Source organism: Sus scrofa, chromosome 3, assembly GCF_054392235.1.
Source record: "Sus scrofa isolate SSC_HxYL_T2T_F1_AM1 chromosome 3, Sscrofa_HxYL_maternal_Yorkshire_Landrace_v2.0, whole genome shotgun sequence".
Lineage (NCBI taxonomy): Eukaryota > Metazoa > Chordata > Mammalia > Artiodactyla > Suidae > Sus > Sus scrofa.
In genome coordinates this window covers 16,306,177-16,325,012 of record NC_139385.1, presented here as the reverse complement: position 1 = coordinate 16,325,012, position 18,836 = coordinate 16,306,177, and the positions used below count along the sequence as shown (strand labels likewise).

The following is an 18,836-nucleotide window of genomic DNA, read 5'->3' as shown; positions in this document are numbered from 1 at the left end:
TTACTGGTTTTTCTGACCCCCATTATCCCATCCTTCAATTTACTCTTCCCATAGTTATCAGCATGGAATGCAGATAAGAATAATCTGGTCTTGTCAGTCCTGTGATTAAAACTCTTCTGTCATTCTGTCATTTTCAAGATAAAGCCAACTTCCCCGACACAAAGAGACCCTATGTGTGACTTCAGTGTTTAATACCAATGTGTTTCAGAATGCAGACGTTTCTGGATTCTAGAAAGTTCATATAGTGTGCATAATACTTATAACATTCTGCTTGAATGTGCTTCTGGGTCAGCACTCTGTAATCAAATCAGTATTTCTGCATCGAAGAGTATGATTGTTTATGCCAAATAGAATAAAGACTATAAATGGTCTATCAGTTCAGGTTGTGTTTTGCTGCTAGACGAGTTATGGGAAAAGGTTTGGGGGAGGTTTTTGTATTTCAGCATTTGGGAGAAGCGATTGTAGTCCTATAGATAACCAGCTGGTCTGCCGGAGCTGGATTGCCACAGCTCTAGAGGGTCCATTTTTGTGCATCTCTTCTCAACTCTGCAGCTGATGATGTCATGTTGGTAGCTTGAAATCAGCCATGGTGGGAGTATTTACAGCATTGGTCATCAGGAAATGCCACAAATCATGGCCTTTCCCTTCTTGGAGATCAGGTTTAAACATCACCAGCACAGCACAGTGTATACCTATTACATGTACAATGTGTTTTATCATTGTGGCAAAACAACCTTGTCTTTGCAGTGTAGAACAAGAGACCAAAACGTTCAGGGAAGCATAGAATGTAAAAATTAAGATGATCAATAGAACAGCAGTAAGAGAAACTGGTTTTAAAATAGGAGCTTTGGAGTCAGACAGAGGTTCAAATCCTAACTCCATTATTTCCAGACTGTGGGATGCTGGATTAATCACTTATGGGTCTCAATGGACACATTTGAAAAATGGGGACTGATAATTTTTTCTTAGAGTTGTTTCAGGGTTTAAATTACATATCATATGCAAAGCACCTGACATGGAATGAACAGAAATAGTTATTTTTTCTTTACTGTAAGCATTTTTTTTCTCAAGACATTTATCTCTGAAGAATAACTCCCATTCTTTCACACTCCTAGTGCACTTGCAGTCTTGCAGTTTAGCACCTAGATGCTCTCTAGTTACTTCATCTGTGTCAGTTGATTTCCTTATAAAGATATGATCCTTGACTTCTCTTGACCATGTTTGTAAAACTAAATTTGTAGGGGTTTCCCACCCACGAAGAGTTTTTACTCTCTATATTTACTGAACATCTATTGTATGTTAATGTGTGCTGGATGTTGGTGGTTATGAAGTTAATAAAACATAGACCCTCCTTATAGTCTGGTGGAATGATATAGTTGGTCAAGGAAGCCAAATATTTAAATGCAGGGAAATTAAGAGACTTTTGTGGGTGGAAAATGACGGTGACATGAACAAAGGTCAGTGGCAGTAGGAATGGAGGTGATATTATCCTGCTCAAAGATAGAGCCTCTGGAGCTAGATAACTTGGGCATGAAGTTGCTTTCTCCCTGTCCTGTCTGAGATCTCTGATTTTGCCTTGTGGGTAGGAAGTGGTGCTATTTATCAAGACAAGATGTACATGAAGAGGAGTAGATTTTGAGCAGAAGATGATGGGTCCAGGTTTGGACAATTTTAGTTTTGGGGTGTGTAGGATAAATGGGTAGAGTAACCATACAAATCTGAATATATATGGATGTGAGTGAGATGTGCTATTCATAATTAAGCTGGGGGCAATAAGTATAAACTGGACCTGTCCTGAACCAAGCAGGACGTTCTTTACACAGGTAGGAAGTGTCAAGATCATTAGAGATGAGACCATACATAGTAAACGTAATAACGTGAAGAGAGCAGTGGGTTAAGTGGAGTCCTGGAGAAATTCTTAAGGGGGGAACGAAGAATGTGGCCATCAAGGCAGGGGGGAAACCTGGAGCTGGTGGCTTCACAGAATCCTGGGGAAGAATCATTTTCTTTTGTGTATTTTGTAAGGAGTGCCTTTGAGGGATTCTTCATCAGATAATGATCATCTGCAGTGAGAGGTTGTATACTTAAAAGTGGTGAGGTTTTTTTTGTCTTTTTGCCTTTTCTAGGGCCGCTGCTGAGGCATATGGACGTCCCCAGGCTAGGGGTCTAATTGGAAATGTAGCCGCCAGCCTACGTCACAGCCACAGCAACTCGGGATCCAAGCCGCGTCTGCAACCTACACCACAGCCCACGGCAACACCGGATCCTTAACTCACTGAGCAAGGCCAGGGACCGAACCCACAACCTCATGGTTCCTAGTCAATTTGTTAACCAATGAGCCACAATGGGAACTCCTTAAAAGTGTTTTACCTTTTATTAGAATACTATGTGTGAATGACTTTGAATGTGTTATGATGTAAAACTCTCTTAGGCACTTTTGGTTTATAGTCATTTGACCAAAATCTGCTGATTCAGACCCAATTTAAGTCTAGATGTCTTTTTAATATTACATTTTACCTTAAGATTATGAGTTATGTAGTCAAATATAGTATCACTTATAAGCTTAAAGCAAATTTCTGCGTCAGAGGTAGGACACTTTTATTTTTTAATATTGAAAGTCATAATCAGCACTTTTTCTTCCCTAGGAAGTAGGGTTCTTTAGGAAATCAACAGAAAAATAGGACAAATGAATATTTTGCATTCTTAGTGGATTGTGGTTAGCTGTTTCCCCCCCAGTATTTTATTATGAAAAATCTCAAACGTACAAAGAACTGAAAGAGTTATACCCACTAGCTACTATTAGCATTTTGCCATATTTACTTTATCACATAATCTGTCCATCTCTCTGTCCCTTTAGGTCATCATTCATCAGTCCATCTTATTCATTTATGTTTTTTGAGGCACATCAAGTAAATTGACTGGCTGTTTTTCTAAACAGTCTTATCTTTGTTATTTTTTCCTCAATGTTGTCATTAAAGTGTCAACACATTTTGTGCAGATGTTTTCAACTAATCCTTTTTCCTGTTTCTAGAAATCTGAGGTCAATAATTGCTGTCAAATGGAGAACATTTTTTTTTAAAGTCTGGTAAATAGTGCTAAGCCTGAATAATGCCCTCTTTCTCAAAGGGAATTATTATAATACAGAGACTTAATGATTTTTGAAGTTGTCAAAATTAATTTCCAATAATCTTTTAACACTGTTTTTAGGTATTCTGAGTAAATATTTATTCATATTATATTGTTTTCAGAGTGGAGAGATCTACAGATCAAGTCATCAAGCCGGTCAATGTGGGAGCTCTATCAAAATGGGTTGGGAAGATACCTCCAGATGTTTTACAAGACATGGCAGTGATTGCACCTATGCTTGCCAAGCTTGGATATGACCCATATGCCAACCCACCTAACTATGGAAAACCTGATCCCAAAATCCTTGAAAACACTAGAAGGGTAAGTGAGATTTTGAAAGTGAATTGAGAAAACTGGATATGGAATTCGGGTCCTAAAAAGTTTTTTCTTATTTTTGTTTCTTGCTTTTTTATAATCAGAAAATTGTTTTAAATGAGGAAAAATCCTTTCTGTAGAATGCTTTGTCATCAGAAATTTTCCACTGCATTTTAAAGGTAACCGTGGCTCTTCCCAGGAACTGGGGACAAGTTTATGATCTGTTTTTCTCAATTTCTAGGAATGGTGCTTACTCTTTGATTAATTCTAATAGCAGATCTATCACAAATATGTGTGAGTGCCAGAATTATTAGTGACCTCACTTCTAGTTTCTTTTTATTTTGAATCTAATGGCTACTTTACTTTTTAACCTTTGTTGAGATGAGGCATGATTTCTTGATACTTGAAAATTAAACATTGGGTATATGAGAAGAGTTATTAAACAGGTACAATAAACTACCCTCTGATTGAGAGAAAGTTTCTATTGAAGTGTAATTAACCTATTCTTCTTCTTCTTCTTCTTTTTTTTTTTTTTGGTCTTTTTAGGGCCGCATGCACAATATATGGAGGTTCCCAGGCTAGGGGTCCAATCAGGCTGTAGCCACCAGCCTACGCCACAGCCACAGCAACTCGAAATGCAAGCCGCCTCTGCGACCTACGCCACAGCTCACGACAATACTGGATCCTTAACCCACTGAGCAAGGCCAGGGATCAAACCTTCGTCCTCATGGCCCTGAAAAGACAAAAAGATAAAAAAAAAAAAAAAGATTGAAAATCTGTGCCTTTCACTGGTACTCTCCTGTTTTTTCAGTGTCCTCCCCTCCCCACAACCTTATAATGTATCATCTCTTTGTTCTGTCCTTCTATTGATACCTTTAATTGAAAATCAAACTTATATTTCATGAGACTAATTTCCATGTGGATTTTTTATTTTTTGGTATTACTCTCATTTTCCTTTTTCAATTCATTAATGGGTACGTAGGAAGAGCTATTTTCTTATAATCCATCATATATAGAGGCAAGTGTTTATTGGGGGGTTTTTTTGTTTGTTTTTTTTTTTGCTCTTTGGGGCTGCACCTGCAGCATATGGAAGTTTCCAGGCTAGCAGTCCAATCTGAGCTGCAGCTGGCAGCCTTTGCCACAGCTCACAGCAACATGGGATCCTTAACCTACTGAGTGAGGCCAGGGGTTGAACCTGCATCCTCATGGATACTAGTCAGATTTGTAGCCTGATGGATCTGCATGGAGGCAGATTATTTATTTTTGTATTTATGTATTTATTTATTTATTTTATACATGACTTTTACTTTTTGAAATTTTATTATTATGAAAGTATAGTCGATTTACAATGTTTCATCAAGTTCTATTGTACAACAAAGTGACCCAATCACACAGTTCCCTGCGCTGTACAGTAGGATCCCATTGCCCATACATTCCAAATATAACAGTTTGCATCCCCCAAACTCCCCAAATGCCCACCCCTCCCACTCCCTCCTCTCCCCCACCCCTGAACCCCAAGTCTGCTCTTCTTGGCCATGATCTGTTTCTGTTTTTTGTTTTGTTTGTTATTTTTAGATAGGATCATCTGTTCCATATTTTAGATTCTACAAATAAGATGTGGAATGTGGTATTTGTCTTTTTCTTTCTGGCTTACTTCACTTAGTTTGAGAGTCTCTAGATCCATCCATGTTTCTGCAAATGGCATTAATTTGTCTTTTTTATGGCTGAGTAATTTTGCATTGTACATATGTACACATCTTTTGTGTGTGTGTGTGTGTGTGTGTGTGTGTGTGTGTGTGTGTGTGTGTTTTGTCCTTTTAGGGCTGCACCCATGGCATATGGAGGTTCCCAGGCTAGGGGTCTAATTGGAGCTGTTGCTGCTGGCCTACACCACAGCCACAGCAACACCAGATCTGAGCCACGTCTGCAACCTACCCCACAGCCCACGGCAACACTGGATCCTTAACCCACTGAGCAAGGCCAGGGATCAAACCCACAACCTCATGGTTCCTAGTTGGATTCATTCCTGCTGCACCACGACGGGAACTCCTATACACATCTTAATCCATTCTTCTGTCAATGGGCATTTGATTGTTTCCATGTCTTGGCTATTGTAAATAGTGCTGCTATAATCATAGGGGTGCATGTGTCTTTTTTCAATGAAAGGTTTGTCTGGATATAGCTCCATATTTAGTTTCCTGAGGTACCTCCATACTGTTTTCCACAGTGGTTGTACCAGTTTACATTCCCACCAACAGTGGAGGAGAGTACCTTTTTCTCCACATCCTCTCCAGCATTTGTTATTTGTTGACTTGTTAATGATGGCCGTTCTAACTGGTGTGAGGTGGTACATCATTGTAGTTTTGATTTGCATTTCTCTAATAATTAGTTGTATTAAGCATTTTTTTCATATGCCTGTTGGCCATCCATATGTCTTCTTTGGAGAAATGTCTGTGTAGGTCTTCTGCCCATTTTTCAGTTGGGTTGTTTGTTTTTTGTTGTTGAGTTGCATGAGTTGTTTGCAGTTCTGTCTGTTGCATCGTTGGCAAAGATTTTCTCCCATTCTCTGGGTTATCTTTTCATATTTTTAATGGTTTCCTTTGCTGTGCAAAAGCTTTTGAGTTTGATTAGGTCCCATTGGTTTATTTGTGTCTTTATTGTCATTATTCTAGGAGGTGGATCAAACAATATATTGCTGTGATTTATGTCAAAGAGCGTTCTATGTTTTCCTCTAGGAGTTTTGTAGTGTCTGGTCTTATTTGTAGGTTTTTAATCCATTTTGAGTTTATTTTTGTGTATGGTGTTAGATAGTGTTCTACTTTCATTATTTTGCATGTAACTTTGCAGTTTTCCCAGCACCATTTATTGAAGAGGCTATCTTTCTTCCACAGTGTGTTCTGTCCTCCTTTGTCATAGATTAGTTGCCCATAGGTACTTGGATTTATATCTGGGCTTTCTGTCCTGTTCCATTGATCTGTATTTCTGTTTTTGTGCCAGTACCATGTTGTTTTGATGATTATAGCTTTGTAGTATTGTCTAAAGTCAGGAAGCTTGATTCCTCCATTTTCATTTTTCTTTTTCAATATTGCTTTGGCTATTTGGGGTCTCTTGTGTTTCCGTACAAATTTTAAAATATTCTGTTCTAGTTCTCTGAAGAATGTCTTGGGTAATTTGATGGGGATTGCATTGAGTCTGTAGAGTGCTTGGGTAGCATCGTCATTTTGACAGTATTGATTCTTCCGATCCAAGAGCATGATATATCTTTCCATCTGTTGTATCATCTTTGATTTCTTTCATCAACATTTTATAGTTTTCAGAGTATAGGTCTTTTGTCTGTTTAGGTAGGTTTATTCCTAGGTATTTTATTTGTTTTGATGTGATTGTAAATGGGATGGTTTCTCTGATTTCTCTTTCTTATCTTTCATTATTAGTATAAAGAAATGCAATTGATTTCTGTGTAATTAATTTTGTAGCCTGAAACTTTGCCAAATTCACTGATGAGTTCTAACAGTTTTCTGGTGCTGTCTTTAGGATTTTCTAAGTATTGTATCATGTCATCTGCAAACAGTGATAGTTTTACTTCTTCTTTTCCAATTTAGATTACTTTTATTTCTTTTCCTTCTCTGATTGATGTGGCTAGAACTTCCAAAACTATGTTGAATAATAGTGATGAAAATGGACATCCTTGTCTTGTTCCTGATCTTAGTGGGAATGTTTTCAGTTTTTCACCATTGAGAATGACATTAGCTGTGTGTTTTTCATATATTTTTTAATTACGTTGAGGTATGTTCCCTGTATCCCCACTATCTGGAGAGTTTTTATCAGAAACGGGTGTTGAATTTTGTCAAAAGCCTTTTCTGAATCTATTAAGATGATCATATGGTTCTTATTAGATTTTTTAAAAAATATTTTATATTTTATTATCTTTTACACATACACATATATGCTTATTTCCTCTTAATATTCATGATCATTTTCCCATTGTACACATGCTTTTTAAACATAATTTTTTGTAGTTGTATAAATAAATCATCATATAAACCACCTTAAATCCTTTCTGAAACATAGTAGTAAGTGAGTGAATGAACAAATAAACTATATTTCCCTACTGTATGTTCTATAATTCATTTTGCCATTTTTCTTTTGTTGTTTATAATGTTCTCTTTGACAAACAGCGCTACAATGAAAATCCTTGCAATGCTACATTTCAGCGAGTTTGTGTTTTTTTTTTTTTTTTTAGATTAGTCTAATTAAAGTGGAATTAAATCAGGTCAGAGTACTGAAATTTCTTAAGGTACATGATATATGTTGATAAATTTTTTTAATCTTTTGATCTACCAGCTTAATATAGGTAATTTTATTTTAGATTTTGGCTAATTTTAATAGGTTTTATTGATTAATATAATTGAATAGTTACCAGTTATTAGTATATATATATATTATGAAACATTTCTTAAGTTTTAAAAATGTTTTATATGTGTTAAAGTTTTATGAATTACATTCTGCTAATGACGAAGTATGCATCAGTCTAGCATCTATTATCATAGTCCTTTTTAACTCTTGGTAATTGGTAATTCATGGCTTTCTTCTTTGTACAATACTGAAATGGTTTATGTAAACCAGGGTACATGTCTAAGTGATACTTAGAGGTTTCCCAAGCAGTAGACATTATAGTTTCCCTACGTGCGAGTTGGCTGGCTAGATTCTTCTTGGCCTGAAGAAGAAGTGGTTCAGTTGGGAAGAATGCTGTGGTTTGAATCCTTGTGACTAGAGAATTTGTTTCATACACATTTGTGGTTTTTGAAAGGGTTTCAAAATGCATACTGGAAGAAACCTCCCCCTTGCCAAGTCTGTCTGTCTCTAAAGTGACAAGTAATTTTGAGGGAAAAAAGATAAAGTGTGAATTATAATTTCATTTTTGAAGACTTAGTGATAAGCCATACAAGCTGACATTTTTGTTTTGTGGGATTCAGTTTCATAGATCCTCTTGTAATCCACAGACTAAGTATGTTCAAAGCTTTTTGCCTGTAAAAACTCAGATGCTAATATATGCAACATTGGTGATCATGAAGTTTCATAAAGTAATGCTTAAAAGCTGATCCCTGATTGTCAGCTATGACATGAGATGGGCTCCAGAGAAAGGAGGTGGCTGGAAAGATTATTCCTTTTATTTGCGAGATGGGAATGGGGAAAAATTCACATTTTTGACTGGAAATATAGATAGAATCCAAAGCTCCAAGCCTAAAAGCTCTGGTTTTCATACAATTTCAGGCAGTCTAGAAATATTGGTGTCTGAGTCAGCATATTTTGGGGACATGTTGCCCAATTTTGAATAGAAAATCATGTGCTTCATGGTTGCTGTGACTCAGATGGTGAATTGGAAATGAAATGCTAACATATTCCAAGCCCTTTCCCACCGTGGTCTCTAATCCCAAAATTGTAGTGCATTTCAGTACATGGTGCCCTTTAGGTTACAATCTAGCTTTCCCCCTCCCCCACAGTTTTTCATCTTTAGATTTACAAACCTATTTGATAATCTGATGAAATGTATGGCTCCCTATCTGAAAAATACAGACACATACAGAGATTTACCCACAATTTCAGTGGATTGATAGATGCTTCTGAAGCCCATCGGATTAAGACCTTCTGTTTTATAATCTTGGTCAAGCTCATCCACTCATGTGACTTTGATTGAAACCATCATAAATCTGTGTCTCCCAGTGAGTCTCTTTCCTGAACCCCAGGCTCATTTTTTCCACCTGCTTTCTGTATCTCTCCACCTGGATGTTCACAGGGACCTCTCAAACTCCATGTCCAAAATAAATTTATTGTCCCAACTGTTCCTTGATAGAAGCGCAGATGGATTATTCATTAAACTGAGTAATAATTTAGAATAGAGGTGGTAGGAGACTGTATTTATCTATATTTGCAGTGTCTGTGAGCTGGTGAACACATATGAGGAACAGAGCACATATGGTTCTCAGAGTCCAGAGAGCACAGGATACATGGATCAAGTCAAAAAACAGTGTAACAACCTGGTTACTAAGCCCAAGAGTAAATTGAAAAGCACATCCAAGTACGGATGGGATATCCAGTTGAAAACTAGACTAGACAGGACTAAGGAAGAGCAAATAGTCAAATGGAAAAGCATGTGGCGGTGCGTGGAATCCACAGAGCAAACAAGAAGGAACTTGCGTATTAATTGGGTTGGGTGAGGGAGTTGGATTATATCCCTGAACCAAACTGTAAGGAGCTGCCACAGTTGGAATTGATGTTTGGGCACTTCGAGCCTGTAATGCACCTTATTTTCTAGTTCTTATACCCAGCAGAAACTGTTTCTCCCTTTTTTTCCCCCATCTCCATACATAGCATTTCTATTTTTTTTTATTTTTGAAAGTTTTTATTAAAGTATAGTAGATTTACAATGTTCTGTTAATTTTTGCTGTACAACAAAGTGACCCAGTCATACATATATATATATATACATTCTTTTTCTCATACTTCCTTCCATCATGTTCTATCACAAGTGATTGGATGTAGTTCCCTGTGCCAGACAGCAGGCCCTCATTGCTTACCCATTCTAAATGTAATAGTTTGCATCTACTAATTTCAGACTCCCAGTCCATCCTACTCCCTCCCCTCCCCCTGGGTGACCACAGGTCTGTTCTCCCTGTCTGTGAGTCTGTTTCTGTTCTGTAGATAGGTTCATCTGTGCCAAATTATAGATTCCACATATAAATGATGTCATATGGTATTTGTCGTTCTCTTTCTGACTTCTTTTGATAGGAGACTCTCTAGATGCATCCATGTTGCTGCAAATGGCATTCTTTTGTTCTTTTTTATGGCTGCATAGCTTTCATTGTGTATATGTACTACATCCTAATCCATTCATCTGTCGATGGACATTTAGGTTGTTTCCATGTCTTGGCTATTGTGAATAGTGCTGCTATGAACATAAGGGTGCATGTATTTTTCTGAATTGCAGTTTCGTCCAGATATATGCCCACGAGTAGGATTGCTGGATCACATGGTAGTTCTATATTTAGTTTTCTGAAGAACCTCCATACTGTTTTCCATAGTGATTGTACCAATTTACATTCCCACTATTAGTTTGGGAGGGTTCCCTTTCTCCATACCCTCTCCAGCATTTGTTATTTGTTGACTTATTAATGATGGCCATTCAGACCAGGTACCTCAATGTAGTTTTGATTTGCATTTCTCACCATTTCTATTTATCTAGTCATCAGAGTTAGTTAGGATTACCTGACTTCGCACATCACTTGTAATTAATTAGTCACCAAGTCCCCTTGACTCTACTTTTGAAAATACTTGATTCAGTCCTGTTTTTCACATGAATTGTGGTAATTCTTCTCCTTGTCTATGCAACTGTGTTCAATCATTCTTCTGTTACATTTTAAAATATTCAATGAAAGTTATTTATTTATTTATTTATTTTTGGACTGTACCTGTAGCATGTGGAGGTTCCCAGGCTAGGAGTCTAATCGGAACTCAGCTGCCAGCCTATGCCACAGCCACAGCAACGCGGGATCCGAGCCATGTCTGCGACCTACACCACAGCTCACGGCAACGCTGGATCCTTAACCCACTGCGAGAGGCCAGGGATCGAACCTGCAGCCTCATGATTCCTAGTCAGATTCGTTAACCACTGAGCCACAACGGAAACTCCAAAAGTTATTTTTTAAAAGCTCAAGTCTGAATGCATCATTCCCTTACACAAACCTTGAATAGCTCCACTGTTCCTACAGGAAAAAGCTCAAACTTCTTAGAATGGCATTTACTTTTCAAATATTTGGTTTGGAGATTTTCTGGTGATCTTTTTATTGTTGGTTTCTAAGTTAATTACATTATGGTTAGAGAACACACTCAGTGTGGTTTCAGTCCTTTGAAATATAATGAAACTTGCTTTATGGCCAGCATATGTTCTCACATGTCACTTGAAGGAATGTGTATTCTGCAGCTGTTGCAGAATTCTACAAATATCAATTAGGTCCTGTTGTTTTACAGTGTTGCTCAAGTCTTAATTTTCATTGATGGGGGAGGAATCTAATTTTATTAATTTCAGAGAAAGGTAAATTTGTCTATTTCTTCTTTTGTTTCTTTCAATTTTGCTTCATAATTTTTGAATCTCTTGTAAGGATCGTACCCTTTTACATCTTCTTGAGGAATTAACTTTTATCATTATGAAATGTCTCCCATCATCTTGGATGTTTCTGTCTAGAAGTTTGCTTTGTCTGATATAAACATAGCCACTTCATTGTTCTTAATCATCCCATGAACATGGTATATTTTTTTCTATCCTGTTATTTTTTGGGTTTTTTTTTTTCTTCAAATGCTTTTTAGGGCTACACCCACGACATGTGGAAGTTCCTGGGCTAGGAGTCAAATCAGAGCCTTGTCTGTGACCTATACCACAGCTCACAGGAACGGTTGATTCTTTTTTTTTTTTTTTCTTTTTTTTTAATAATTTCACATGACATTTAAATGGAATCATTTTCATTTCACTCGTTTTATTTATTTATTTATTTATTTATTTTCCACTGTACAGCATGGGGACCAGGTTATGCATACATGTGTACAGCCACTATGGAGAACAGTATAGAAGTACCTTAGAAATCTATACATAGAACTACTATGTGACCCAGCAATCCCACTCTTGGGCATATATCCGGACAAAACTTTCTTTAAAAAAGACACGTGCACCTGCATGTTCATTGCAGCACTATTCACAATAGCCAAGAGCTGGAAACAACCCACATGTCCATTGATAGATGATTGGATTAGGAAGATGTGGTATATATACACAATGGACTACTACTCAGCCATAAAAAGAATGACATAATGGCATTTGCAGCAACATGGATGGAACTAGAGACTCTCATACTGAGTGAAGTAAGTCAGAAAGAGAAAGATAAGTACCATATGATATCACTTATAACTGGAATCTAATATACAGCACAAATGAACCTCTCCACAGAAAAGGAACACTTGATTCTTAACCCACTGAGCGAGGCCAAGCATCAGACCCGAGTCCTCATGGATACTAGTTAGGTTTGTAACGTGCTGAGCCACAATGGGGAATTCCTCTGTCTTATTAATCTTAATCTATGTCTATATTTAAAATATATTGTTTAGGAATTCGCGCTGTGGCGCAACATGATCAGTGGCGTCTCTGGAGTGCTAGAGCGCAGGTTCAATCCCCGGCCCAGCACAGTGAGTTCAGGATCTGATGTTACCTTAGCTGCAGAATAGGTTGCAACTGTGGCTCACATCTGATCCTTATCCCAGGAACTCCATATGCCATGGGCTGGCAAAAACAAACAAATAAAAAAAAAATTAAAAGCTTCAGGGGAATTTATCCACTCTCATGGGATAGACCATGATGGAAGACAATATAAGGGAATATGTATATATGACTGGGTCACTCTGCTATACAGCAGAAATTGGCACAACATTGTAAATTAACTACACTTTAATAAAAACTGAAGAAAAATTAAAAATTAAAGTATGTTCTTATTAGCAGATATAACTGGGCTTTTTTGTTAATCTTATTTTATAATCTTTGGTTTTAAATGGACTATTTAATCTACTTACATTTAATGGATTAAACTCACCTGGTTGGGTTTAAATCTGCCATCTTGGTGTTTGTTTTCTGTTTGGAAACCTGTCTTTATCCTTTTTTTTTTTCCTTTTTCCTGCCTTCTTTTACGTCCACATAGTATGGTTTCGTATTTCATTTTATATCTTTTATTGGCTTTTACCTCCCCTTGTTGGCTATACCTCTTTTTTATTTGTTTGTTTGTAGTAGTTGTCCTCTGACAAGAGCTGCGAACTTTTTCTTTAAAAAGCCAGATAGTATTATATGTTTTGTGGGCCACAGATGGTCTCTTTCATCTTTTCTGAAGAAGCAGATTTTCTGGCATCATTTCTCTTCATCCTGATGAATACGTATTTTTTTGTATTCCTCGTAGTAAGGGTATGCTGGGAAGTTCCCAGGTGGTGCAGTGGGTTAAGGATCCAGCATTTCCACAGCTGTTGCACAGGTTGCATCTGTGGTGCATGTTCAATCCCTGGCCTGGGAACTTCCATGTGCCACGAGTACAGTCAGAAAAGAAGGGTATGATGCTGACACTAATTCTCTCAGCTTTTCTTTATCTGAAAAAAGTCATTTTTTTTTCTCCATTATATAAGAATATTTCACTGGATATAGTTCTTGGTTGACAGGGTTTATTTAGGGTTTTGTTTTACTTAAAAGATGTTGTTTTATTAGCTTTCATTATTTTATGGAAAGTCAGCTAAAATTCTTGTGTTATAGTTTGTTTGTTTGATTGATTGCTATAAGATTTTCTCTTTATATTTTTTTTCAGCAGTTTAACTAAAATGTGCCAGATTCACTCACACTCTCTTTTACCACGTCCAGTCTGGGCCTCAGCTTTGATTTGTTTTTAATTAACCTCTTTGAACATATTCATCCTTTATTCTTCTGTGTCCAGTCTGCCATTAATTCCATTCGATGAATTCTTCATTTCAGAGTATTTATTTCTCAGTTCTAGAATTTCTATTTCTCTGCTAAAATCCTCCATCTCTTCACCTGTTCTGTTCATCATTTCCTCTGAATTCATTTTTTTTTTGCAGCCAAATCTGCAGTATATGGAAATTCCCAGGCCAAGGGCTGAATCGGAGCTGCATCTGCAACCTATGCTGCAGCTTGCAGCAGTGCCAGATCCTTAATCTACTAAGCGAGGCCAGGGATTGAACCCACATCCTCAGAGACAACATCTGGTTCTTAGCCTGCTGAGCCACAATGGGAACTCCTCCTCTAAATTCTTTCAAAGTATTTGTTATAGTTATTTTGAACTTCTTATCCACAGATCTCTCTTGGGCTTTTTTCTTAATTATGAGTTATACTGATTTGTTTCTTCACATGTTTTAAAAGTGTTGGTTTCATACTGAACCTTCTGAGGAAAAGAATAGAGAATATACTGGATAATGTTTTTGTTTTATTTTTCTCAGAGAGGGTATATTCTTTCCTCTGTTAGGCAGCTAGGGTAACTGCCTAATTATTCAGATTTCAGTGAGTCAGGCTGAGCTGGAACTGAACAGCAGTTTAAATTAGTTTACTTTTAACTTTAGGTGAGATTATGGAGATTTAGCCTTTAGCCCAACCCACAGTTTCCTGTGTGCTGTAGATACAGGGTTGATTTCTTTGACTTTTTTCAAGTTAGCAGCTGGCAGGCAGTTGGATCACAACATAAATTAATTTATTTCACCTCTGGCTTGGAGCTGCAGTAGCACCTTGGCACTTAATTCCCAAACAAGATTGAGAGAACCCTCTCTCTGCTCTCTAGCTCTGCTCCCACTGTTACTTACTCAGCAGAATTCCCCTGGGGTACAATTGTCAGACCTGAGAGATTTGTTTTTATACTTAGGGCTCTTCTGCATTCAAATCCATCATACCAGTCTACACTGTCAGTAAAAGTTCAGCTTCTTTTGTCTCATCAGCAAAATCTTTTCACCTCCAATAGGCCTGCTTTCCTGTCCACCTATACCCAGACTCGGCAGTTGATTTAATATGGAAAGAGGCTTTTTACTCACCTCTGAAGAACTCATCCTTTTCTGAAATTTGATTCATTTAGACTTCTTTGCATCCACTGGTCTTCTTTGGCTCTAGAGAAAAGTATGAAGTTTAGTTTATCTGGTGTTTTCTTGTTGTTTTGATGGGACCAGTGGTCTTTTGAGACCTTCTGCTTTCTAACCATAAAGGGACTTCTTAGAATAGTGTTAAGATTCTTTGCCTTCTGCTTTCAACCTTCCTTTGTGATTTTATCTTTTTTTTACACTTCTAGCCACAGCACCCTACCTGCCTTTCGTTCTCTCTCTCTCTTTCTCTCTCTCTTTTTTTTTTTTTTTTTTTTGTCTTTTTGTCTTTTTAGGGCCACACCCACAGCATATTGTGGTTCCGAGTCTAGGGGTCTAATTGGAGCTGTAGCCTCTGGCCTACGCAAGAGCCACAGCAATGCCAGATCCGAGCCAAGTCTGCAAACCTACACCACAGCTCATGGCAATGCTGGATCCTCAACCCACTGAGCGAGGCCAGGGATTGAACCCGCATCCTCATGGTTCCTAGTCGGATTAGTTAACTACTGAGCCACGATGGAAACTCCTTTCATTCTCTAAGCATATTTTTTATACCCCATTCCTTTGCAATTGCTTTTCCTTCTGGCTTGATTATCCTGCCTCTCTTCTTTCTTTAAGACTTTTAAATGAACCTTTTCTTTTTTATTTTATTTTATTTATTTATTTTTTTGGAAACGGAAGGTACATTTTTTATTTGAAGATCACCAGTATTTACACATCTGCCTGACTATAGTGAGGCCAATCAACAGAGAAGAGTCTTTTATCAAGTGGTCTTAATTATAATTAGTTGTTATTTCCCCAGTACCTTTTTTTTTCCTACTGTGCAGCATGGTGACCCAGTTATACATACATGCATACATTCTTTTTTTCTTACATTATCATGATCCATCATAAGTGACTTGACAAAGTTCCCAGTGCTACACAGCAGGATCTCATTGCTCATCCATTCCAGAGGCAATAGCCTGCATCTATTAACCCCAAGCTCCCCATCCATCCCACTCCCTCCCCCTCCTCCTTGACAAACGCAAGCCTGTTCTCCAAGTCCATGATTTTCTTTTCTGTGGAAAGGTCCATTTGTGCTGTATATTAGATTCCAGATGTAAATGGTACCATATTAAGAAGAGGGGTGTGTGTGTGTGTGTGTGTGTATGTGTATGTATGTGTGTGTATATATATATATATATATATATATATATATATATATATATGATGGAATACTACTCATCCATAAGAAAGAACAAAATAATGCCATTTGCAGCAACATGGATGGAACTAGAGACTCTCATACTGAGTGAATTCAGTCAGAAAGAGAAATGACACCTTTTCTGTGTCACAGGTCCTTCTACTATACTTTTTTTTTTTTTTTTTTTTTGTCTTTTTGCTATTTCTTGGGCCGCTCCTGCGGCATATGGAGGTTCCCAGGCTAGGGGTTGAATCGGAGCCATAGCCACCGGCCTATGCCAGAGCCACAGCAACTCGGGATCCGAGCCGCGTCTGCAACCTACACCACAGCTCACGGCAACGCCGGATCGTTAACCCACTGAGCAAGGCCAGGGATCGAACCCGCAACCTTATGGTTCCTAGTCGGATTCGTTAACCACTTCGCCACGACGGGAACTCCTCCTTCTACTATACTTTATTCTTGCCTTTATTCTTGCAGTTGCCACACTATATTATGGTTGTTTATATTATGTGCTACTGCTTTTACACTTAGCACTTTTCAAGTGTAAGAACCACATATGCATTTTTTAAAAATTATAGTTGATTTGAAATGCTCTGTCAATTTCTGCTCTGCTACATATGCATTTTGTATCCTGGGCATCAAACTTAATACTTGAGAATTAGTAGGTCTTCAATAAAATGATTATTATTGGCAAAATAGACATTAGACATAAGAAGAATATTTCTTAGAAGGAGATACTAGATGTAGCAACTTGTTCTTGGGAAAGATATCTCAATAAATCCTTGATTGCCGGATCCCTAGAAATATTACTGAAATGACAGGCCAATGACTTTTTTCAGGGTCTGTTTTTCACCGTCTGATACATGTTCTCTCTTTCCTCTTTAACTAGGTCCAACCAACATGTCATCAGTGTATTGGACCATTATTGTATCTTGTGCAATGATAAGATGGTCAAGGTCCCTGTGCATTATGACAGAGTGCTGAAGCATTGATACAGCCCTTGATAAGAGAGTACCACTGTGATCTTTACTAACAAATACAGAGAAAGTAGTCTTTGCTCAGTCAATAGCTACATTCTAGATCCTAGGATCTGTGTTGATAGCTCCAGTAAAGTTGACACATTTGAAATAGCAAGTGTGATGGGAGTCACTGCTTCATCAAGGATCACCCTGTATCTTTCAAGGTTCGTTGGTGGCATTAATCTCTGCATTTACTCTAGGAATGCAGTGTTGTTTTTGGCTTAATATTTTGACAGGGCAAGGCAGCTCTAGTGTAACCTTTAAAGTATGGCTTCAGCAGGCTAATCACCTATTTTAGTCCTAAAGACACCATAATCAGCTACCTCTAGGATCTCTACAGGTCACACCCTTCTGTTTTTGTGCTCTACCTCTGCACACGATTATAAGGTATATCTTAAAAGCTACTTGTATCTATGATTATGTGCCACTCCTTGGCCCCTGCCACTCTGAGATCTTTTTTCCCTGCTGAATTCAGGGAATCTATTTCATTGGTACCTTTTTTCACTGTTATTTCTAGCCTGCAGAAATGAAGTACTAACGTGCTTTTTCAGGGAGGCTGTTGCACCCTTTGCTGATGTATTTCTCAAAGGCTTTGTGAAAGAGCCAAGCCTTTGAAAGTATAGTTGGAGCCTCTGGGAAGTATAGTTAGAGGGTAAGAGAGCAGGTTAATCAGACGTATTAATTGCACCCAGTGTACCTTATTTTCTATGTTTTTGGACAGCTTTTCTTTACAGTATATCAAGGAAGTTCTGGCATCTGAACTTCATTTAATGTAGACCATTGTTGGCTCCAGGATTTAGTCAACCGACTGAAGAGATCGTTAGTCATTCCCAGGTACTCAAGCTTAACACATTGCATCCAAAATCTTGTTAATGTACCCGTAGTGATAAATCTGGATTGATCCAACATTACATTCCTTCTGCTCTAGTCTCCCCCTCCCCCCCCTTTTTTTGTCTTTTTAGGGCCACACCTGCGGCATGTGAAAGTTCCAAAACTAGGGGTTGAATGGGAGCTGCAGCTGCTGGACCATGCCACAGCCGCAGCAATGTGGGATCTGAGCCACATCTGTGACCTACACCACAGCTTATGGCAATGCTGTAACCTTAACCCACTGAGTGAGGCCAGGGATTGAACCTGCGTCCTCATGGACACTAGTCGGGTTCATTACCGCTGAGCCACAGTGGGCACTCCTTGTGCTCTGGTCTAACAGTCTTAGGATTCCTACACTTTACCTAGGTTTTGCAGATGCAAAAGGGTGAATTCTTGCAATCCTTGTGGTATGTACAGAACCTCTTCTTGGGTTCGACTTTGTGTTTCATCTCTCTGGGGCCTCCTGGGATTTAGGTCTAGTTCTAAGTTTAGAAGCAGTGAGAGGTGGTGGGAGGGTCAGTATTCTCCTGCCAGGTGGCCACCTCAGGAGAGATCATGAACGGTTCTTTTGGCAAGAGAATGCCACCTTTTTCAGACGGAGAGAAAAGACTGCCTCCATTGGCAAGGAAGGTGGGATGACCAACTATCTTGGTTTTCCCAGGACTGAG

The 18,836-nt window shown here is 38.2% G+C and overlaps 1 protein-coding gene across 3 annotated transcripts in view; it reads left to right on the top strand.

Moving 5' to 3' along the window:
• TPST1 (tyrosylprotein sulfotransferase 1) overlaps positions 1-18,836 on the top strand; it is a 110,539-nt gene that overhangs the window by 61,205 nt on the left and 30,498 nt on the right. For all 3 annotated transcript variants that reach the window (XM_005662003.4, XM_013995569.3, NM_001244291.1), the window contains 1 exon segment: positions 3,249-3,447. In XM_005662003.4, the coding sequence (XP_005662060.1) occupies positions 3,249-3,447 (199 nt within the window).